This window comes from Barbus barbus (genome assembly GCF_936440315.1).
Source record: "Barbus barbus genome assembly, chromosome: 6".
Lineage (NCBI taxonomy): Eukaryota > Metazoa > Chordata > Actinopteri > Cypriniformes > Cyprinidae > Barbus > Barbus barbus.
The window spans coordinates 17103275-17127451 of NC_136734.1; the positions used below are offsets into that span (position 1 = coordinate 17103275).

General features: G+C 39.9%; 1 protein-coding gene across 2 annotated transcripts in view; it reads left to right on the plus strand.

Annotated features, from left to right (window-relative positions):
• Window positions 1–24177, plus strand: part of abr (ABR activator of RhoGEF and GTPase) — a 179358-nt gene that overhangs the window by 42018 nt on the left and 113163 nt on the right. The window contains exon 1 of one of the 2 annotated variants that reach the window (XM_079419322.1): window positions 19833–19968. The exons of the other annotated variant lie outside the window; for it this stretch is intronic. Within the exon in view, the coding sequence (XP_079275448.1) occupies window positions 19914–19968 (55 nt within the window). The 5' untranslated portion in view covers window positions 19833–19913. Of the gene's footprint in view, window positions 1–19832; window positions 19969–24177 lie in introns of those variants that run through there. 2 annotated transcript variants of the gene reach the window in all.

Genomic DNA, 24177 nt, shown 5'->3' on the forward strand with positions numbered 1-24177 from the left:
TTCATCATCTCATTCATGTTATCCACCTTTTACTCCTCCTTCTCCTTCTTGTTCACCTTTTTCTTCTTCATCAGTGGTAAAGCAGCTCTGGTGTGTTGTTTTGTTTATGCCTAAGCCGAGCCTCAAAACATAAACTTATTCTCCTGCTGCCTTGTGAGATCTGGTATTTCCTTCTGGAAATGCAAATCTAGGTATTCTCCCACCTCCCTTTCACATTTTAAGAATATCGTTCTCCCTTTCTCTCGCATAAACACACAAACACACACACACACACACACACACACACACACACACAAGCAAGCACTGTCTTTTCCTTTCTGGTGTTACATTTTAGGCATGTTTTAATCATGAGTCATACATTTGAATATAGTGTGGAACAATGTAAATTCAGGCTTGTGTTCACATATGTCAGGATTTCTTTCATAAGGCTATGCTTTGTTTTTTAAAAGTGGTTGAATGTTAAACATTGTCAGTTACACCGCTTCAGGAAACACAATCAACAGACAGTTTGACTGACTCTGCTTGAGGACTTCTGAAGGACTTCTGGTCTCTATCCGTCCATCCATTGCTCCCTCATCTCTCATACTGCCAGAGATTGATTGACATGTCTGCATTTGGTACCAGGCTGATATGAAACGAGATTTCATGGCTGAGCAAAATTGATTCACGTCAGTAATCTGTGGAGACGGAAATATGTATACTGGCGTGTGGCGCCATATAGACACTGATTTAACGTGTGTTCTTTCCAGTATACAGCAAACGATTCGCAATCTCTTTGCCTACGCATGAAAAACACCTCAGCTCCAGATAATTTATGTCATTTCACTCATACAGCCTGCGTGTGTACGGCTGCTGTCAGAAAGATACTCACAACACGCTAAAACAATTCTTACTTTCCCCTGAGAACCATGTGGAGATGTATTCACTCTTATTAGAATTGCAAACTATCTGTTACACTGGGTTCACTGGATGATGTTCGGAGCTTTTGAATGAAATTCATGACTATAATAAATGCTGCCTGTGGAAGAGCTCTCAGCCAGTGACCCCTTAATCATTACTGCATGTCAAGCCAGCGCTGTTCACTGACTTGAACTGTATCCTTCTAAATCAATACGGTTACACTTGGCAAATTAAATGGCAGCCAGTATTCTTGGTTTTTGTGTTTTCCCGACATAATGGTTAAAGTGTCGGACTTGTAATCCAAAGGTTGCGGGTTTGAGTCTCCGGCCGGCAGGGATTGTAGGTGGGGGGAGTGAATGTCCAGCGCTCTCTCCATCCTCAATACCACGACTGAGGTGCCCTTCAGCAAGGCACCGAACCCCCAACTGCTCCCCGGGCGCCGCAGCATAAATGGCTGCCCACTGCTCTGGGTGTGTGTGTGTTCACTGCTGTGTGTGTGCACATTGGATGGGTTAAATGCAGAGCACGAATTTCGAGTATGGGTCACCATACTTGGCTGTATGTCACTTCACTTCTTGAAATGTCCACTTTTGAACCTGGTGGTATTTCAGCATGGTTAAGACATATCTGGGTCGTGAACTGTGCATTTTACAACATCAGAGTTCTCTGAGGTCTGTCTGTAATGACCGATCTGCAGTGACAGACGACAGCACTGCATTCTATGGGAGGAACATTGCTGACAAGCTTTTTATGCAGTTGTTATGCAACATGCCCACTTGCTCTATACCCCTCTATTTTTTCTTCCCATTTTTTTCAGGAAGTACAAAAGTGAAGTCAAACACTACAGGTTCTTCCAGTACTCCCATAAACACTCATTGAGGCTGCCCAGTGGGTGTTAAGATTTAGCCTGTGCTGAAATTAGTCATTAGAGAAAGGATCAGCTGAAGAAATCACCCAGCCACTCACACGCGAAGACTTTTTTGTTTTGTTTTGGTATGCTTTGTATTTTTTTCTGTTGTTTGCTTGATTTTTGTTTTGTGTTTTTGTTTGGTTAATGTTAGGGCTGGACGATATGGCCAAAATTTATATCACAATATATTTCTTGATTTCAGTTGATACTATATAATTCCGATATCGATATGAACAATATTCAAAAAATCCTCAAAAACCACCCACAAGAATATCCACAACGAATGTACCTACAAACTTCTGAAAAATGAATTTGCCAAGTCTACGAAACCTTCTCCTATAAAACTATATAATATTTTAGAAATAAAAATTAATACAATGTTCAAATATTGTTTACAAAAAGTTAATGTTCACCTTTTATTTGTATTTAGCCTTCATACAAAATAAGAAATGTGAAATCACCATCAAATAAACAAGACTCTCAGACTCATCTTATTAATATTAATCTTTAACTTTAAACTATAACATAGGCTGATTATTTTTATAGATCGAAAACAAAAGTGTGTCAGCCAGGATAAAGAATATGAAATATGCTCAGAGTTGCTGTAGAAATCTGAAAAAAGATTGAGCAACATCAAAAACACATCTTGCTTGAGACAGGCTTATTGAAGATGCAAATTCATTCTCTGCCAGCAGGAGGTGCTTTTGGAGCAGCAGAAACAGAGGCTTCCCTGGTAACGGCTGTATACAAAGAAGCGCTGTGCTTCTAAACGCTGCTTTATCAGATAAAATTCAAATGGCAGAGAAACTTTTTTGACGACAATCAGTTCCCTTCAAAGATACATTCATATAAAACACCCATGCCGTGTTGTAATTTTGAAACGTGCAGTGCTCATATTTATTCAGTGAAGTCAAACTGTCAAAGCCTTTTGGCAAAAGACGATCAGTGTTGATATTTTTGCAGGTCTCCACAAATAAATCAATATGTGGGAAACACTTAAAGGCAGGGTATGCACTTTTTCAAAAACGTTTTAGAAAACTGAGTCGGGCCGAGTCCCAAAACAGACGTGTAGCCAGTCAGCAATAAGGGGTGTGTCTACTCGTGTTGTTGAGGAGAGAGCGTTCGGTGAACAGCCGAGCGGAGCGACAGAAAGATAGAGATGGTGGATAAAAAACAAAAAGAGGAAAACGACTGCGAAACGATAAGGCAAGAAGTAGAACCCATGTAAATATCGGATCAGCTTTCCAGCGCTGGAGAAAACTCAAGGAGCGGGAAAGGCCTGCGATCGGACGCCGATTGCTTTGTTTCTTCCCGATAGGTGAGTAACACCGTGTCTACTACACCGGATGTGCCTCAACAGCTAAATTCTACCTAAACTGAACGCATGTATTTCAGCTTGTAACACTTTCCCTTTAAATCTTTGCTGGGGTGCCAGACAGGTATAAATACTCTGTCAAAATAGTTAAGTTTTGTTCCCTTCTAAAAATCAGTACTTAGTCAGGTCAAAACAAGTCATAAGGGAAGTGAACAAAGGATACATGCACACACTACTTCACTTCTTATCACATATCATGCACCCTTAAATTTTACAAGAGTAAACATCAAGAAAACCCAACATAACAAAATTTAAAGTATTGCAGTTTCTTCCCAGTGTATTTACAATATTTGTGTATCATTCCATCACACCACCAAATCACAATTCATTTAGAACAATGTCCACACAAAAATATAAACGCAACATCACCATCATCATCTTCATAACACATCATCAAAACACATTACATCAGCATTTTACAACTAGCCCAAGTCTTTTAAGAGGAGAAAAGTAAGAGTCAAAGTCATAGGTCTCCATAAGAAAACAAGAGTGGATATTGGTTACTCACACGCCACGGCGTCCACATTCATTAAGAGTCCAATCAACTCAGTCTCTTATGATTCCACAGTATCTCAGAAAAGCTCGCCTTACTCACGTTCATGGTATAGTCTCCATTCGCAATGATGTGGAACTTTATTCTGAAGGCTAAAATTCACTTCCTTGATACTCCAACAATGGCAAAACAAAGAACTTCCAGACACAGACTGAAGATTCTCCGGTGCACCATTTCTTCAATTACAAGGACTGAGATTTCAGTTAACGCTGTATTTGCTCTGACACAAACCATGGCCGCACATAATATATTCCAGTTGCAGACACTGACAGGAAACCTTTAATCCCTCAGGCCAAGTAAATCGCCGACGCAATCAACTTTTCGTTGCGAAAAACAACAAACACAGCCATTCGTTCTTCCAAGCAACTCTCTATCATTCAAGCCCACCGCCATCTCTTTTCAACTTTCTGGAAGGTTACGTCATCCTTCCGGTATTCCCGCCCGGACTAATATAACCGCCATATTAGTTGGGGCAAATGTTATCTATATATAAAAAATACATCCTCAATATATACAATTCATTGGAGCGATTATAAATTCATCAAGGCAGTTATTTAAATTAAGAATTAAAGTGCCTTGTCACAAGCTGAGAATGTAATTGTTTAAAACTCAAATATGCGGTTTATTTATAAAAACAGCGCCTATTTGAAAATGTGCTTCGCCGATTTCGGAGCCGTGAGCTCCAGGCGATCACCGGGCGCTCAGTGCTCATGTATCCCGAAGAGAGGAGCATAGCCTCGGCTATTCCTTCTGACATTTGCCACTGGCTCTGATGTCTCTGTAGTGGATGAACATAAGATATAATTCGTTAAATCTAAAAGGTAATCTTTGGTCTTTTTTCATTTTCATTTAAACATATTAATGGCACAATAGAATAGAGGCAGTGGTGTTTGATATATTTCGTCTGTAGTGAGGAGGATGCGAGCTGACTGATGTTGTCAAGTATGCTGCTCTTTGCAGAATTATCGGACTTGCGTCGTTCCGTCCGAACTACCGAGGATGCAAGTTCGGATTTTGCGTACTTGGTATTAAGAAACACGTGCAGACCTAACGTTACATCACCAGACCATTTGCCTAATCTTTTCGGTATTTTAGACCGCGATGGAAATGCAGACAGCAACAGGTCTGGGGAAAAAAGTTCCTGGGACATATTGTTCCAGGTAATTTCGGTGGAAAAGCGGCTTATGTTTCACAGAACTAATCGTTGCCTGGGTTGCGTAGGCTACGTATATGTGGGGCGGAGCTATCAAAATAGGGGAGAGACCCTTTTGGGGTAGGGGCGTTTTTGTTTTGGTGATTTCAAAGAACAACATTGGCTTCCAGAAATTGCTTACCCTGCCTTTAATGGGTAGCACTTTACAATGAGGTGTCATTTGTATTAACTAACATGCACAAACAATGAACAATGCATTTATTACACTATTTTTTAATCTTTGTTAATGTTAGTTAATGAAAATACAGTTGTTCATTGTTTACTCATGTTAGTTCACAGTGCATTAACTAATGTTAACAAACACAACTTGTGATTTTAATACCAGTAATGCATTAGTAAATGCTGAAATTAACATTAACTAAGATTAATAAATGCTGTAGAAGTATTGTCCATTCTTAGTTCATGTTTTCTAATGTTGTTAACTAATGTTAACTAATGAACCTTATTGTAAAGTGTTACCACTTAATGTATATTGAAATGTACATTGATATTGAATTATTGTATTATATATTGATATGTTTAAAAATCATCATCATTATTGAAAATAAAAATTACATTGCGATATATATTGATATTGAATTATTGTCCAGCCCCAGTAATGTTTGTTAAACTGATGGGTTTGATACACAATGACTTGAGCAATTAAGGCTCTGCTTTTTCTGAACACTACACTTTACTGGCCACATACACACTGCAGTTAAATTCGGTTGTCAGTTCACCTTTTACTTCTTAATCGTGTTCTGTACACAGATAATTCACTAAAATACGGGAGTGACAACCGCATTCTACAACCGCATTAACTCCCGAAAAAGACAGGTAGTGACAACCGCATTTACAGAAATTCTACGCAGTGTGTACGGAACTGAACAACTAGTTGCTAAGGATGTATTTGAAGGTGCATCAGAAATGTCTTTGTCTGTATGTGAGATGCAAGAAAATAACAGTGAAAGAAGTCTTAACTTAGAACATTTTGACACGGGGATAGCTGCGCTCATGAACCCTGTGGTAAAGTGTCAGTGTTGCCAGATCTTCATAGAAAAAAACAAACAAACAAACAAGGAGAAGCACAAAAAAACATTAAAACACCCAAATGCTTTGTTTTATAATGCCAAAAAATATCTCATATCCGCGACAGACCACTGTATTAACTCCATAAAGTGCCTATCTTTATGAGATAAGACCAAACAACATGCCTAAAAGCACTTAAGGCCTAAAAATATGAGGACATGGCAACACTGCAAGACAGCACTCTCTAAATCAGCCTCCCGAGCATAAACAAAGCGCAGCACGTCTATCAGCGGTAGTTTAGATAAAATCGACAGACAAAAAGAGTCTTTAGCCGAAAAATAGCACATAACAAAAGGATACATTTTTATTCACTCCCGCAAGATGACAAAATGTTGCTATGGTTACAAATGCGGGAGTGAGTGCTGTTCTGTGCACACATGGAACAAAAATTTATGGGACTCACTCCTGCATTTAAATACGGTTGTCACTCCTGAAACTTGCAGTGTGTCCACTGTTAGTTCTCTTAGGTTTTGTTTTGAGGTGAACTAACTCAAGTTTTCAGAATTCTTTAAGAGTTTTTCACCTCAGGCTGATGTCACAAACTTAATATGTTAACTGACATTTTCCCCTTGATTGCCTGGCGTGTTTTGTACTCCTGTAATCAGGATAATTAAATCCTTCTAATTAAAAGCCCTTCAAACTTCAAGTTCCCTATGACATTGCATCACTCAGTGTAATTATGATGCTCGGAGCGCTGCCGCTGCTGCAACAATGTTAACGTGAAAGTTTTAGATCTTATCATAAATTTATGACTTTACGACTGTGACCTTTTGTCTCTGGTCTGTTTAAAACAGCTTTGTGGGGATGGCTGTATGTGACCTGGTCAGGGCTTATGGATAGTTTGACTTGGATAGTGGATCCATTCGCTGCATACTAATTGAATTTAATGTAAGGGAGTCTGTACACAGTTAGAGATTATGGCTTATAATGTTGTAAATAGGGATATTTTTCTTGCACTGCTTTAAAAAGGCCTGTGTTAACACCCCCTCACCCCCCGGAGCCATGTGGAGCTCTTGTTATGATGTATGGACACTTCAAAAATCTCAACCCCCATTCACTGCCATTATAAAGCTTGGAAGAGCCAGGACATTTTTTTATATAATGCCGATTGTCTTCGTCTGAAAGAAGAAAGTCATATACACCTAGGATGGCTTGAGGGTTAGTAGATCATAATTTAATTTTCATTTTTGGCTGAACTATCCCTTTAAAGGTGTACATTCACAACATTTTAGTAGTTAGCCTGCTGTTGTTAGGCCCATATATTTACGGTATGTGTGTGGTGTGCATTGGGAGCTTGGTGACCTAAAAAGGGAAGCCTTCAGACTGAATCTGAACAGATGAAGGATGTGTTCATATTGTGATTTAAACAGACATCTTTCTCACTCTCTTCCTCTCTGCGCTTTGTCGTCCGGCTCATACCCAGTGGTGGAATCTCTGGGAAACTCGTTTGAGTAATTACTGAAGAGTCATGTCATCTCCATCCGGGAGAATCTGAATAATTAGGACATATGGGAGATGCGAGTGACTGTTGCCGTGGCGACAGTGTGAGGTGCTTGCATATGGTATTTACAACACACCACTTCTCTTCTTGGGTGCAGGCCTGCTTCACATAATCTCTGGAGCATCCCTGTCATTTTATACGTCTCTTTTTCTCTCAGTCTTTCTCTGCTATTCTTTGTGAGTGTTACCGTATAGGCTACTTCTTATTGCTAAATATAGATTTGTTGAATAAATAGCAGAGAATTGTAAATGCCAAAGTTCTTCTGTCAAATTGACAAAGACCTGTTTTCCAGAAATACATAGTGGGCTGTAGTATTAAGTGCTACCTGATCCTTGTAACCTTTCAAAGGAGTCACACATGTATCATATATATAGACAATGCTTTGGATTATTCATTAACAGACTTTTTTACTTTTTATCTCAGCAGAGAACAAAAAGGTTCCAGTAAACAATATTGATACATTTCATTCAACTTGTATAACAACTCAAAAAACAAAGCAAAGCAAAACAAAAGGTTTATAAGTGATCGTTTATTGTTCAGATACAAACAGTAATTTTTTTTACTTATTTTTATGTACATTCAAGAAAGATGCATATGTTTTTTTGCGATGCACTGAAATTATTTTTTTAAATCAAAACACAAAAACCAATATTCAAGTTTTTATTTTACTGAAACTGCAACTGAAAATAAAGTTTATTTAATAATCAGTGAATTAATCAAATGTGTTTGTATATCAAACTGAGCTGTGTATGAACATAAATTGCATAAAAGGCCATTTAAGTGTAAAGCAAAAAAACAGTCCAAGAGTGGACATCAATTAGGCCAACAAACCTCAATGTGGGTGCTCTACCACACAAGAATATGGACGAAAACATCAAAGTAGGCACACCACAGCTCCAGAGATATAGAAGTATTTAATTATGTTCTCACCACAGGTGACGTTTTGAGCTTAAACGCTCTTCATCATCTGATTTCCTCTGAGAAGGTTTGTGGTTGGTAGGATTTTTTTATATTTCTCAAAGACTTATATTTGATAAATTATTAATCAATGAATCAATATTACTGCTTATATTTGATCAAAAATACAGTAAAAACAGTATTATTATGAAATATTATTATAGTGTAAAGTAACAATTTATCTGTTTTAATCTTTTTAAAAATGTGCTTTATTTCTGTTATGGCAGCTGAATTTTCAGCATCATTTCTCCAGTCTTCAGTATCACATGACCTTTCTTCTTCTTCTTCTTCTTCTTCTTCTTCTTCTTCTGTGTTAATGTGCTGCTTAAAAACTACAGTTTTTTTCAGGATTGTTTAATTAATAGAAATTTCAATAGGACTCCATTTAATTGAAAAGCAAATCTTTTGTAAAATTAGAAATATCTTTACTGTTGTAATGAACTTGTCAGACACAGCAGGTTAGTGAAAGAACAAAGGGGTTTAATAGTGAATCTGGAATCGGAAGAACTGAGGGGTTGGTATTCTTGAGATGAGTAGAAGTCAATGGAGTTACAGGAGACCCGTGAGCCGGGATAAACTCAGTCACTGTGTCTTTGACAGGGATGATGACAGCGGGAACCTCCAGCGTGCAGGGGAGTGCTCTGTGTGCCGTGATACGTGTCCAGTGAGTGGTAACCACAACAGTGTCCGTCGTCGAGCGTCTGGATCTGCGGATGGGGAAGATGAAGAGGAGCAGAACAAGAGGTAAGTTTCAACAGGTAAGTATCGTCAGGTAGTATACTCAGCTATGAGTCTTGAGAGCGTCGGTCCTTGTATGTTACAACAAGATCGGACCCTGTTGTGATTGAGGAGAGTGCTTTTAAGTGTGTGGTGATTGTTCGCTGATGAGGTGCAGGTGCGGGTGATTAGAACTCTGGTGACGTGGATCGTGGCAATTGGTTGAGAGGAAAGCCTGGTCGTTCTCTGACAGTATCTCCCCCTCCCGGAAGGTGCGTCCCGCACCGTAACAGTAACATCGGGGAGGGGGGGCGGGCGTCCTGGAGGCTGGAGCAGGACCAGGATATGACAGGGAAGCCTCCAGGACGGATCAGGAGCCTTGGGATGCCCTGGCAGGACTGGAGATTCGGGAGACCAGGGTGGATCCGGAGCCTTGGGAGGCCATGGTGGATCTGGAGCCTTGGGAGACCATGGCGGATCAGGAGCCTCGGGCGGCCTTGGCGGATCGGGGTCCTCGGGCGACCATGGCGGATCTGGATCCTCGGGCGGCCTTGGCGGATCGGGGTCCTCGGGCGGCCTTGGCGGATCGGGGTCCTCGGGCGGCCTTGGCGGATCGGGGTCCTTGGGCGGCCTTGGCGGATCGGGGTGCTCCGTGGCCTTGGCCCTTGGCCTGGCCACACCGACTGAGACTATATGGCCCCCCCCCAAAATTTCTTTGGGAAAGTTCCCCTCTGGGGGCCACATTGGAGGAGCGGACTCCTGGGGGCGCTCTGGAGGAGCGGACGCTTGGGGGCGCTCTGGAGGAGCGGACGCTTGGGGGCGCTCTGGAGGAGCGGACGCTTGGGGGCGCTCTGGAGGAGCGGACTCTTGGGGGCGCTCTGGAGGAGCGGACTCTTGGGGGCGCTCTGGAGGAGCGGGCACTTGAGGGCGCTCTGGAGGAGCGGGCACTAGAGGGCGCTCTGGAGGAGCGGGCACTGGGGGGCGCTCTGGAGGCGCGGAGCTGGACGGAACCAGCGGAGACGATGGAGAGCTGGACGGGACCAGCGTAGATGCAGGAGGGCGCTCTTGCAGCGCGGACTCCTGAGGGCGCTCTTGCAGCGCAGACACTTGAGGGCGCACGGGAGGCGCGAAGCTGGATAGAACCAGCGGAGACGAAGGAGCGCTGGACTGGACCAGCGGAGACGCTGGAGGGCGCTCTTGCGGCGCGGACTCTTGAGGGCGCTCTTGCGGCGCGGACTCTTGAGGGCGCTCTTGCGGCGCGGACTCTTGAGGGCGCTCTTGCGGCGCGGGGCTGGACGGGACCAGCGGGAACTCAGGTGGGCTGGACGGGACCAGCGGGAACTCAGGTGGGCTGGACGGGACCAGCGGGAACTCAGGTGGGCTGGACGGGACCAGCGGGAACTCAGGTGGGCTGGACGGGACCAGCGGGAACTCAGGTGGGCTGGACGGGACCAGCGGGAACTCAGGTGGGCTGGACGGGACCAGCGGGAACTCAGGTGGGCTGGACGGAACCAGCGGGAACTCAGGACGGCTGGACGGAACCAGCGGGAACTCAGGACGGCTGGACGGAACCAGCGGGAACTCAGGACGGCTGGACGGAACCAGCGGGAACTCAGGACGGCTGGACGGAACCAGCGGGAACTCAGGACGGCTCTCTTGCAGCACGGACTCTTGAGGGCGCTCTTGCAGCGCGGATTCAAAGGGGCGCTCTTGTAGCGCGGACATTAGAGGGCGCGCTTGCCGCGCAGACATTATAGGGCGCGCTTGCCGCGCGGACATTAGAGGACGCTCTTGCAGCGCGGACATTAGAGGGCGCACGGGAGGTGCGGGGCTGGACGGGACCATCATCGCCGTAAACGGCGCAACGTTCGTCGCCTGTTGCGGCGGTTTCCACGTCGCCGCGGGCGGAACATACTTCGCCGGGGATAAGGCTCCGGCTCGGGGTCGGAGACTCTCCAGACACCGGATGATGGCTTCTCTCCAAGTGAGGTCGGAGGTGTCTGGGAGCTCTCGCTGCTGGTGGTGCGTGAGCCCGAGCCGGAGCAGCATCTTGATGGTCTCATCCTCGAGTGAGCTGGCGAGGGCGAGAGGCGCAAATGCCATCAAATAGTGGATGGGGTCCTGGATGGCGTGAGCCAGCTCAAAAAATTGCGCGAGCTCGCCCATCTTCTGTGTCGGTCCGATCTTCTGTATTGAACTTGTCAGACACAGCAGGTTAGTGAAAGAACAAAGGGGTTTAATAGTGAATCTGGAATCGGAAGAACTGAGGGGTTGGTATTCTTGAGATGAGTAGAAGTCAATGGAGTTACAGGAGACCCGTGAGCCGGGATAAACTCAGTCACTGTGTCTTTGACAGGGATGATGACAGCGGGAACCTCCAGCGTGCAGGGGAGTGCTCTGTGTGCCGTGATACGTGTCCAGTGAGTGGTAACCACAACAGTGTCCGTCGTCGAGCGTCTGGATCTGCGGATGGGGAAGATGAAGAGGAGCAGAACAAGAGGTAAGTTTCAACAGGTAAGTATCGTCAGGTAGTATACTCAGCTATGAGTCTTGAGAGCGTCGGTCCTTGTATGTTACAACAAGATCGGACCCTGTTGTGATTGAGGAGAGTGCTTTTAAGTGTGTGGTGATTGTTCGCTGATGAGGTGCAGGTGCGGGTGATTAGAACTCTGGTGACGTGGATCGTGGCAATTGGTTGAGAGGAAAGCCTGGTCGTTCTCTGACAACTGTCAGTTTTGATCAGTTTACTTTTTCTATGTTCTTTCAAAAAATAAACTTTTGGGTAGTTGTGTATATAAGCTCAATTCTCTCAACCAGCCTGAAACATTATTATACTCAGCTATCCTTATTATTGAGCCCTGATCCAGTGGAAAGACAAAACGAGTAAGAATGAATAGAGATATAGAAAGAAAGTGAATGTAGTGAAGATGTGTGAGAGAGAAAGAGATGAAAACACTGTGGAAAATAGATGTGTCTGTTCTGCTAAACCGCTTCTGGCTTCTCAGATGAGAGGCTTTCATGGAGAGGGATTCCAATTTAACGCAGTGATGGTGATATTGATTGGAATTTTCTCTGCCACTATTAGTTCACGTGTTGTATAAGGAGTGTGTGTTTGTGTGTTTTGGCCACTGGCACTGATTGTTCTTGATACAGTGTTTGCATCGATTACTGAAGTCGTAAGTGAATTGATATTTGTGCTCTGCATGTTCTGAGGTGTGTGTGTGTTATGGTCTCATCTTTACAGAAAAGAACAGATGGCAAAACTGTCTGTCACCACCCCACTTTTTCCTCTCAACCCCTCCTCTCATTTTGTTCGTCTTATAGGCAAGCATCACTGTTACTGTTTTTCATGCTGAGGGTAAGGTGTGCTGTAGACATTGGACAAACAGTTTTACCAACTTTTATAAGAATAAGAATATAACTCACATACACTTAAATCATCTTGCAGAGTTTTGTTTTGCTGGGAAGAGATATGTGCTGTTACCTTTAAAGTGATTGGTTTTGAGATTTTCATCTTGTGGAATATGTAAAGATCTAGTTTTGTATTATCGTTATACTGTGATTGCTTATCTTTTTCACATCATCCCTCTCTTCTCTTCATCTCCTCCTCATTCTTATCCTAATGACGTCCCTGAAGAGAAACTGTGATCCCCCTCGTGCCCTCAATAACCCTCACCAGATGAGACTCTGACACACGCGCACACACACACGCACACACACACACACACGCGCGCGCACACACACACGCGCGCGCACACACACACACACACACGCGCGCGCGCACACACACACACACACACACTGACTGATATTAGTCTTGCCTCTATTTCCACAGGGTTAAAAATCTAGAAATGCAGAAAGACAGCGAGCCAGAGGGAGTTGCAAAAGATTACGTAATTCTCTTGAGCAGTTGCACAAAAGTGCTGAGGAAGGACATTGTACTCTCATTTTTCTGCTCTTTTTTTTTTTTTACTCCTTCTGACTATATATATTTCAAATTTAATATCTGAGTACTTATTTAGCAAGTTTGTTTGTGTACAATATAACCAGTGTTGGGGGTAACGCATTACAAGTAACGCGAGTTACGTAATAATATTACTTTTTTCAAGTAACTAGTAAAGTAACGCATTACTTTTTAATTTACAAGAAAATATCTTTTACTAAAATATCTAGTTACTTTTTCAAAAACGCCAGTTACTTTTGTCCCATTTATTGACTGACAGTGCGCTGTGTGAGCATGCTGTTACTATAGATGTAAATGTGAATGTGCATGAATTCATCCCACTCGCAAAAAACTGATTTAGTATTCATCAAAATGAATTAAAACAGTGAAATGCAAACTCAGAATATGACGCAAACTGCAATAATTAAATATGTTAAACAACACAAATGTATCTAATCCCATTTTATTAACCAATGTCTTTGCTGCTGACCTCTGATGATCCAGTTCAACCATACTAATAAGCAAAAATGACTTTAGATAAACTAACAATTGTACTTCATTGTTTTTTTTTATTGCCGAAGAGTGTTAAACCTTCTTATCCTGAGTTTTACTTTACAGACGTGAATTTACTTTTCCTTCACAAGATACAGGGCTTTTACATTTGTATTAATGTCATTTCTTGTATTAAAAACAATCAAGCCCTGCTCATATTTAAAAAGTAACGCAAAAGTAACGTAACACATTACTTTCCATAAAAAGTAGCTAAGTAACGTGATTAGTTACTTTTTTAGGGAGTAACGCAATATTGTAATGCATTACTTTTAAAAGTAACTTTCCCCAACACTGAATATAACATGGATAGAAGCATTAGCTGTCAGAAACAAAACAAAACCAAATAAATACTGTGTCCCTATACACATAACACCATTCACATCTGCCCTAAATATTCAAAATAAGAATTAGTGTGTTCCTAATCATAGCATCTTGAAATGAGTATCCCAAGGTATTATTTCTACACTTGCGTACTCTACTGTTATACACTCAATATTATGTTATATGTATACTTATATACTTAATTTTTTAGGTGAATTGGGATGAAACTAAACAGCAAACAAAACAAACAATAAAATACAAACAAAAAAATTAAATACACAAAATGCAAAATAAAAACAAAATAAATAATTTTATTTAAAAATACAATTAAATAAATCAAACATTCAATGAGACACAAATGAATACTAACCAATTAAACCTCAGCAGCTCAGAGAGCTTTTCAGAAGGGAGCGCTGCATAAGGAGCTTGTGAATTATTATTTTTTTCTCTTGGCTCATGCTGGGATCAGTGTGGAGAGGCAAAAGTGTGATCTCAGATCCCCTCTGAATTGTGTTGTGGGCTTTACAGCAGTGGGACTAATCATCACTCTGCACTCAGCAAATTAGATTACAGCCGTTCTTCAAACACAGCAGTCCTGCTGCTGAGATCCATTTATTTGGTGCTCTGTTTAACACATGCACACATAATACAAACAGCAGCAGCCCAACACTGTGTTGGAGGTTGTCTAATACCTTACAATTAATTGCATTCACTAAAACCAGTTTCCTATGAAAGGACATTTAAGCTGGCCACTTTAACATGGGCGATGTGCGTGTGTGTATCTGCTGTTCATCAGTCATCTTGTCAGAGTGGAGTCGACTGGGTGGGATGTTCGTGTGAACCACACATGCATCCCCTCAGTCTCTCCATTACAGCGGAGAAATGAGCCACCTCTCAACATCAGTCCTCAGAGGAAACAGGAAACACTTACTTACTTATATTAAAACGGATGTGTGCCAGTTATTATGTTAAAATACATCTTAATCTGCAGAGATCTTTCTTTCTCAGTCTTTTCATTACAGTATCTGTCAAACTCTTCATCCTCAAATATAGTATTGTGTTTTAAATTTTTAATACATTTTTTTGCTCATGTGCAGATACTTGTCTCTTTCCCTTTCTCCAGAAGACGTTTAGCACTTATTCCTACTTATTACATAAACCAGTCAGATGAGTGGTCAAAATGATTGAATTAATCAGACTAGACTCTACAATGGATAGTCTTTTGGTATATTTATTGTCTAATGAAAGTGTGATTTGTGTTGTGTATTTGCTAGAAAGCAAGGATCCTGGGAAAAGTGATGTAACATTGTTTGAGAATAGTTGTAACCTCATTACATTTTTATACAGCTACAAGATTTTGATGCGTCATCAATATTTTTGGTATTATGTGTATACACTGCTCAAAAGTATATACATATTTTTTAATTATTGCTTTTAAATAGCAAGAATGCATTAAATGTACACTTTTATCATTTAATTTTATCATTTTTATTTTGTAATATTTATAATCCTACAAAAGATGTTTCTGTTCTGAACTTTCTCTCAAATTTATCCTGAAACATTATTTCCACAAAAAAGCAGCTGTTTTCAATACTGTTAATAATAAAAGTTTCTTGAGCATCAAATACGCATTTTAGAATGATTTCTGAAGGAATATGTGACACTGAAGACTGTAGTAATGATGCTGAAAATTCAGCTTTGCCATTGCAGGAATAAATTACATTTAAAATATATATATGAAAAATATTTGATTTACTGTTTCTAATCAAATAAATGCAGCCTTGGTGTGCATAAGAGACTTCTTTCAAAAACCAAACACCAAACTTTTGCTAAAATGATTTACCATCAAGAGAACACTAATATTTTGATATATTAGCCTCAAAAAGAACGTTTCAGATTTTATGGGGTCTGAAACATTAGCAATGCTAAAACATAACCATAACCATTTACCGTCACTGGTTTACCTTAAGAGATTTTATGGAAAATTCTTCCACTGCGCAATCATTTCTCTTATCTTCCATTATCATACAACGTTTACACTGACTAGATACCTGTTGATGAATGATTCCTGCTGGGATCAATTCTATTTTAGGTGCATGCATTCTAATTTAGCCCAGGTTTGGCTGGAGACAGACTTTTGATTGCTGGCATAGAGTCTGATGCACACTGTAGCCTGTTCTGTCCAAGGACTTTCCACTTACACTGGAAGTGAATCTGAAATCGATCCTACCGCAATAATAGACCGTAGTGCAACAAAGTGGTGTCCGATCTGGAATGATGACATAGCAGTCTCCGTGAATATTGTATAGACTACAGTAAACAAATTAGGACAATGTGTGTAGACCTTCCATCAGAAAGGAATACGTTCTGGCTTCGTCATTGCCATTTTAGTGTGCAGTATGCATCAGACATCATGTGAATGATCCGTGGGTAGACTGTAGGTATGCCACCTGACACTAAAGCTAATTTTGTCTTGTCTTTGTTTGTTTTTTCTTTGTTTCCTTTCTCTTAGTCATATTTTTGCCTTGGAAAATTAGGCTTTTCATGAATTTGTACCTGAAATGTTGTGTCACTGCAATAGTAATGGTTAACTTATATGGAAAGGAACAAAAAGCACATGCATGAAAAATATTTTTAGTATTATAAGACTATTATAAGATTTATTTATTATAAGATGAGAACTATTTTTAGACGCCAACATACTGTGACCTATTTAAATACCTATTTTGCAAATGTAGTATATTTTTCTCCCATAATTAATTCATGATAAGAGGCTTATTCACTCTCCATACTGGCTGACAGCAGTTTGATGTTGTTTCTGGTGTTTCCACTGTATGTCCATTATAGTTGGAACCTTTAAACTCACTCGCATGCCTATAAATAGAGCATTGTTTCATATTCAGGAGCCTCTCATTCTCATTCAGCCAGTGACTGCATTGAAGAATCTCAAGTTGTTATGGCAGCCTGGGCACTCGGCATGGAAACAAGCTGTTGATTGACAGTGACGGGGCTAAAGGGTAGCTGGCTGTCCATCAGAAGAGATCCGTGTGCCTTTGTGTGTTGTTGGGAGCTGACGTGGGAATACCACAGTGTGTACAAGTACTGTGACATCATCAAAACTTCAACCCATGTCATCATGAAGCACTGATGTAACATCATGACTCATTACCGTTACATGTTATGGAAAAGTTGTGCCAACTTTTCCTTTTTACTTTACAATTAAGTTAAATTCATTAACATTAGTTAACACATTAGGAATCATAACCTAACAATGCACAGTACTATTACGGCATTTATTAAGCTACTGTAGATTAATGTTACTTTCTGTATTTACTAATCATTATTTTAACACAAAGCAACAGTAAGACTTTAACTAAACCATAGCTTTTTCAACCTTCATTCATTAAAGAATCATGAAAAAAGTATGACAGTTTACACACAAATAATAAGCAGCACAACTGTTTTCAAACCAGTACATTAGAATGATTTCTGAAGGATCCTGTGACACTGAGGACTGCAGTAATGATGCTGAAAATTCAGCTTTGCCATCACAGGATCACAGTCAAATTTTCATATACTTTTACACAATATTGCTTGCATAGCTAGAAGTGCTTGTGTTCCTGTTTCTGTTTACACAAAAACGTTTATCCATTTGAATGAAGAATGCAGTCGACAGTGGCGCTCAGGCAGGTCATGTGATTAATGACACGGGTTTAATGTGTCCTCTTGAGTGATTTGTTTCATTAGTCTGTGAGTTATGGATCACATTCACTAGATCACATAGAAACTTTCTGGTAGTTTGTGAGCACAGTTTGTGCTGGGTGTTAAATCATAAGTGTGGCAGATTTAAATGTCCTCAGGGTCATATGACTGCTGGAACTTTCTTCCATAGAGTCGCTCTGAGTTTGATTGATTTGAGTTGAAATACTGAAATTTTACAGGGATATTTGCAGTCTCGTTTACCATAACTCTCTCTTTGTGTTATCAGTGATTTACCCTTGAATTTACATACTTTTTTCATTAATATTCAATTCAATTCAAGTTTATTTGTATAGCGCTTTTTACGATACTAATCGTTGCAAAGCAGCTCTAAAGGAATTTAAGTTTCCACAATATATTTATATATTGCAGAACCTTAATATGTTTGACTTATATGCAAAATTTTTAATATTCTATCTGTACATTGATTAAACTACTTCATTACTTCATATATGATTGCAGTTAAATTTATATTGACAACATACAGTAATTTAAACTTAATAAAAATAAAACTGTCATATAAGCATGTATTTTAAATAGGAACTCTTGATTTTTCACAAATAAAGATGTTAAAAAAGCATGAATAAAAATGTAGTAAACATTTAATATTTGGTCTAAAATACTTTGTGCAAAATATTGTATTTAGACCAACAAGCTTATAAGGCCTTCATAATGAGTTACTTTGACTTGTACATTTTAGTCAACACAAAAGCAGTATGAAACATTTTAGATCTATATTCCCCTGAAAAAAAAAAAAATCCCTGATCTTTCCAGATTTTCCTTCATCATGGTAACCTTGGATGTATAATGCATGGCCTTTTCGGTTTATTGCTTTAATAGCAGATTATTTAGTGAGGTCTCTGAAAGGGACCGTGGTGTGACAGTAAGCAGATGTGCGTGTTTCCTTTCATTCATATCATGATAAGCTCAGGCAGTAATCAGCGTTGATGTGGCGTGTTTTAACAGGACTGTGTGGTGGTAAGATAGCTCTTTCATACAGCACAGCACAAAGACCGGACTGTTGACCTTTCCAACCAGCTGCTATTATGGAAAGCAGGACAGTAAACAACTATTACAAGCCTTTTACCATTTACGCCTGAACACTTTTCCTTGTCTGCAGGAAAATGGCTTGAAATCAAATTTGACAGTTTCGCTTCAGCCACTCAAGAACAGGATGTGCACTCATCATTTCCAAGACATTATAGATGTTACCTAGAGGAAATCTGTAGATTTTTGTAGCACCTTTTATGTGCATTTAGCGGACAAGTAAAATAAAAAAAACTGACAACATTCACATTTGTCTCTGACTCCGTGGCTAATCTAGTGTTAGAAAGGAAATTAATATCAAAATATCAATGGGGAACTAATGACAGTATAGTATACTGTACATAATTCTATGTGTGTTTTTCTCAACTCTATATGACTAGCAAAGACTTGACAAGGACTCAGGATGTCTTTTTATGTTTTGCCAGTTTAAACATTAAATGTGCTTAAATGATGTAATCTACCAACCCAGGAAACATGAAAAAGAACAACCCAGCAAATTTTTTTTGGCATGCCTTTCTCTGCAAGCTTGTGAAAAAACGAGCCAATTTCACTACCTTCGTGACGTAGAAAGGGGATCTTATTACATTACCACCCCTTAATCTGTACTTTTCCACCCATGGTGCCACCATTGTGTTTTCGCACGCAACAACTGTGTACCAGTTCTAACGCCATGGCGAAAGTTTTTCTGTAGCTCTCTGTATAGGTGATTTTAACACAAACTTGTGTGTATTTGACAGTTTACTAAAGTTATATAGTTTTTGCTGTGCCATCATAATTGGAATAAAGAATTGTGAAATTTTTATTTCTAAAATGGTTCTATTAAAATACAAGAATACATGGGTTAAAAATAACAACAGTCTTTGTGGCAAATAATAACAACTGTCTCAAATAAATGTGTTCCTGTCTATTCTGACTGTTGAACTATGAAGCATTGTTTACCTTGAATTGTATTTCCATATATTTGAATAAAACCTTTTCAAAGGTTCCTATATTTGTTACATCCCCCATGTGTGCGTGCGTGTGTTGTTCCTCTGATAACATGAGGTCTGTTTGGTGCTGTGTGCTGTATACCTTGTGAAGTTTAGGATAGCATTCACATGTCTTTCTTCTTTGAGGCTGCATGCGTCCTGCGATCCATCATTTCACCCCACAGTAAGACAGAAAAAGTGTGTGTATATGTGGCAGGGTGGGTGTGTACAGTTCTGTGCTTTTTTTTCTTAACATGTCTAAATATTGCACAGTTGCATCTATTTGACTCCATTTAATCGGTATTTACTTTAAAAGATTGAATATCCCATGTTGTTTAGCTTAAATGCTTAAACTGTTTGCCCCCACACTATGTGGGATCTTTGTTAATCTCTTTAAAACATCTCTTATAGCATCAGATTTATATTGGATTTTTCTTCTCTGTGGCTCTGTAGCTAAAGAAACCAGTTGCTAAAATCCCATAATGCATTCAGCATATGTACGCAGAGCCACATGCGACTACAGTCTCTCTCCGCTAAAGCTGCACTTCAGGTTTGCTGATGTACCAATTGATTTTTCTTCCCTTGTACACTGTCTAAACACATTAAACAGGCATCAAGGCCAAACAGGGCAGTGTGTTGTGTGTTTGCTGCTTCATGAGGGTAATAAGTTTTTGAAAAAAGGAAGTGTAGATTAACTCTTTACTGGTGTGTTCTTGGTGTTTAGTTCTCTCTTGCACTACACACATTTATACACATTGTGATATGAGGCACACATGATTTGCATATGAAGACTGCATTTATTACTGTACTGAACCAGTTTTGACAATTTTTCTGCTGGTACAGTAGGTAGTCAACCAGAATGCCTATTACCGCCGTGCTTACCACCGCGGCAAATACAAATCTTGCATATGTTAACAATAAAGGGAGGTTGACACCGTTTGTGTAATAAAGTGGAAATATGTTTTTATACATTTTTACTTGTAAAATTAAAAATTATCTAAATGACTTGGCCTATAGTTTAATAACAATAATAATATAGCATTATATCATTAAATCTCAAATAATTATGCATCATATAGGCTAAATGCTTAAAGGGGTCATATGATGCTATTTTAAAGATCATTATTTTGTGTATTTGGTGTAACAGAATTAGGGGTCGACCGATATGTGTTTTTCAGGGCCGATGCCGATACCGATTATTGTAGACCGATAACCGATATATTGAACCGATATATATATGTCTGGTGTAAAAATGAAAATGAATGTCAAAATTAAGAATAACAAGGGCAAAAACGACAAAAACGGCCTTCCCTAGTGTTGGTTGCACTTCTTACTCTTGTCTTCCTCCATGCATCCATCTACAATAAGGGTAATATATAAAGAGAGAGTTAAAAGTGGGGCCACTGCATGCTTCATGATTAAGCCTATGAATAATAAATACTACAGCTAAACAGCTTGGGGAAATGTAAGTATTTGGCTTCAATAATTTACATGTTAGAAATGTATGTGTAGTAGCATAACCTCTCATAATTCTTCATTAATTATTTTCGGTTGACTAAATCATAACCTACAAGAGGGGACTATTCAATTCATCATCTAATGCACATCAGTTGATTAATTTAAAAAGCGCAATGTATATAATAAGTGTAAATAATTTAATTGTCTTCATAGCTCCATTGTAGAAGTTGTGAAGAAGACCGCAACTATTTTAATGAAACTATAACACTAATAGCCTGTTATAGGCTCACTTGGTTCAATAGCCTATTGAAATGTCCCAATTTCCGTCATCACAATCTTGGCCTATGTGACAGTATCTTAGTCTTGGCCTATCTGACAGTAATTTCCATTAGTTTTCATTTACAGAGCAGTGCAAATGAAGGCATAAAACATTAATTTAATTTATCTTTTAATCAAATGAGAATTAAACAATTTTTTGTCAAACAAATGTGTTTACTATTAAAATTAAAACATGTAAGAAATAGCGTATTGTGTGATTGTTCTTTTAAACAAAAGTTGTAATAATTGTAGTAGCATTAGTAAATAAACCGAACTTTTATTTTGACGGGTTGCCATGAGGACCTCTTAAGTTTCTGTAGCCTATTTATGATATGACGATCGTTTTACTCAAACGAAACAGTCAAATGCTCATGAAGTAACTCTCAGAGCAGTTCTGGGGATGATGTTCATGTATTTATGTCCTCATTTAGTGACATGGCAGATGCGGAATACACCGCGAGCGTCGCGCACTTCAGTGTGTGTGTGTGTGTGTGTGTGTGTGTGTGTGTGTGTGTGTCAAAACCGCGCGTCTGTGCCATTCACATATACAGAGACACGCCGAACATGCAGAATTCATATTTAAATAGTCTTTTTGCAGCTTAATGTTTACAGATAGTCCATATCATGAGTCGATTTAAGTGTACTGACCTACTTTTGATTAATTCATCCAAACTTTGACTAATTCCGTGTTATACAGTAAATTCCATATGACTGGATTCCGCGATTCCCCCTGCGTTTCCCCCATCTCGGAAACCATAAATAGATAATATTGAGGTTTTTACAACTTCAGTGTAGTGGATTGTAATTTATTGCAACTTGAGCAACGTCTGCTGCTGGCTTTGAGAGAGAACTGATGCGTGATGAAGCAGCATCAGTTAGCAAGCGCTTTCGGTGTGAGAGCGCCTTTAGTCTTCCACGTTGATTGGTCGGACTCCTGACTCTCAACAAATCAGATGCGCGGTGGGCGGAGACTGCTCTAGGCCACAGAGTGGTGAGTTCCGACAGGCTGCATCAGAGCCAAATAGCGCGTATCAAAATTAAATAATTTTATCGGCACATCGGTTTTGAAAATGACCGATACCGATTATCATAAAAATGCTTAATATCGGTGCCAATAATCGGCCAGGCCGATAATCGGTCGACCCCTAAACAGAATATGTTGACATGCTTTAATGTTCAAAAACACATTATTTTTCAAATACTGTAGTTCCTCTATGCTCCGCCTCTCTCAAACGTGTTGTTTTCTACAAAGCCCTTCCTTCCAACAAGTGCAGTCTGCTCTTTTTGGGCAGCTGATCCAGTGCATTGTGATTGGCCGAACACCACAAGCACGCGTTGGAAATGTAACGCCCCTTACCATAATCGAGCGCTTCAGCTTTCAAGTTAGTTTTATCAGTTCAAGCCTGAGAGGGGAACAGAGTCGCATGACAGACACAGTGATGATGCTGGTATATATTTGCACACAAGCCGTGGTTAAGATGATTTCTGAGGGGCTGTACACTCCGCTGTGATGTGACCCTGTTCCCCTCACACACACACTCACACGACGCGTTACGCGCAAAACTCCGCATTTGAACTGTCAATAGCAAATACTCAAACTAATAACAAAACATACTTAAAGTCGCTGATTCAGAAGTGCCAGATTGTCATAGCAAAGTCGGAACTGACCCTTTTTTTTTCTTCTTTTTTGAATAGTTTTCGTGCATAGCTAGCCAGCCTGGTACTCTATTAGGTTCACGAAACTGTCGTCCATAAAATGAGTTGCACAAATTCGAACATTTTGGTTGTGCTGTTATGTTGTAAATAATCTTAACCGATGATTCCTAATTGCATCTACTTTCGGAAGGCCAATTAAAGTGCTTTTCCTTTCGCATAGAAACACACAGCGTCTCCCTGACATGACTGCATCAACAAATACTACTGCGGTTACTGAAACCACGCCTTCTTTCTTTGCTTGAACATTTGGGTGAATGAGCTGTTTTAGGGGGGCGTGGACTAGTCTTAACTTTTTATAAAGAATCTCTTTATAAAAATCTTTGGGTTTGAGACTTTAGTCATTAATTCATGATTGTGCTTTGATTCCTATTTTAGAACGACTTTAAAAAGCCATTGTAGCCTAGTTACAAAGTTTTATTATAAATATAAAAAATGTGCAGCTGGGTTTTGTCCATACAAAACCCAAACAACTGCACAAACAAAACAAAAAAGACAAAAGAGTCAATTGTCAATTCTGCTGTTTTTTATACACATATATATATATATATATATATATATATGTATATGTAAAATGGTATAGCCCCTTTCGCACCGCTTTAGTTCCAGAACTAAAAGTACAGTACTAAAGTACTGGGACGATTTTGCGCAAACTATTTCCCAGTGCCATTTAAAGGGTTGCATTCGCACCGACAGTGGGTCGGAGCTGTGTTTTTGTTGTGTCTCGCGGGTTTCACAATAATGTACATGGAATGTTTATATATGTTTACACGGCATTTTAAATCATGGCGGGTGAGGGCGTTTTCGAACGTGTTTAGCCAATCAGAGTACACTTACATGCGTTCCTATGGAACTGTTTTAGACCCTACTCTAAAGTAGGAGCTAATTTAGTTCCTCCAAACGG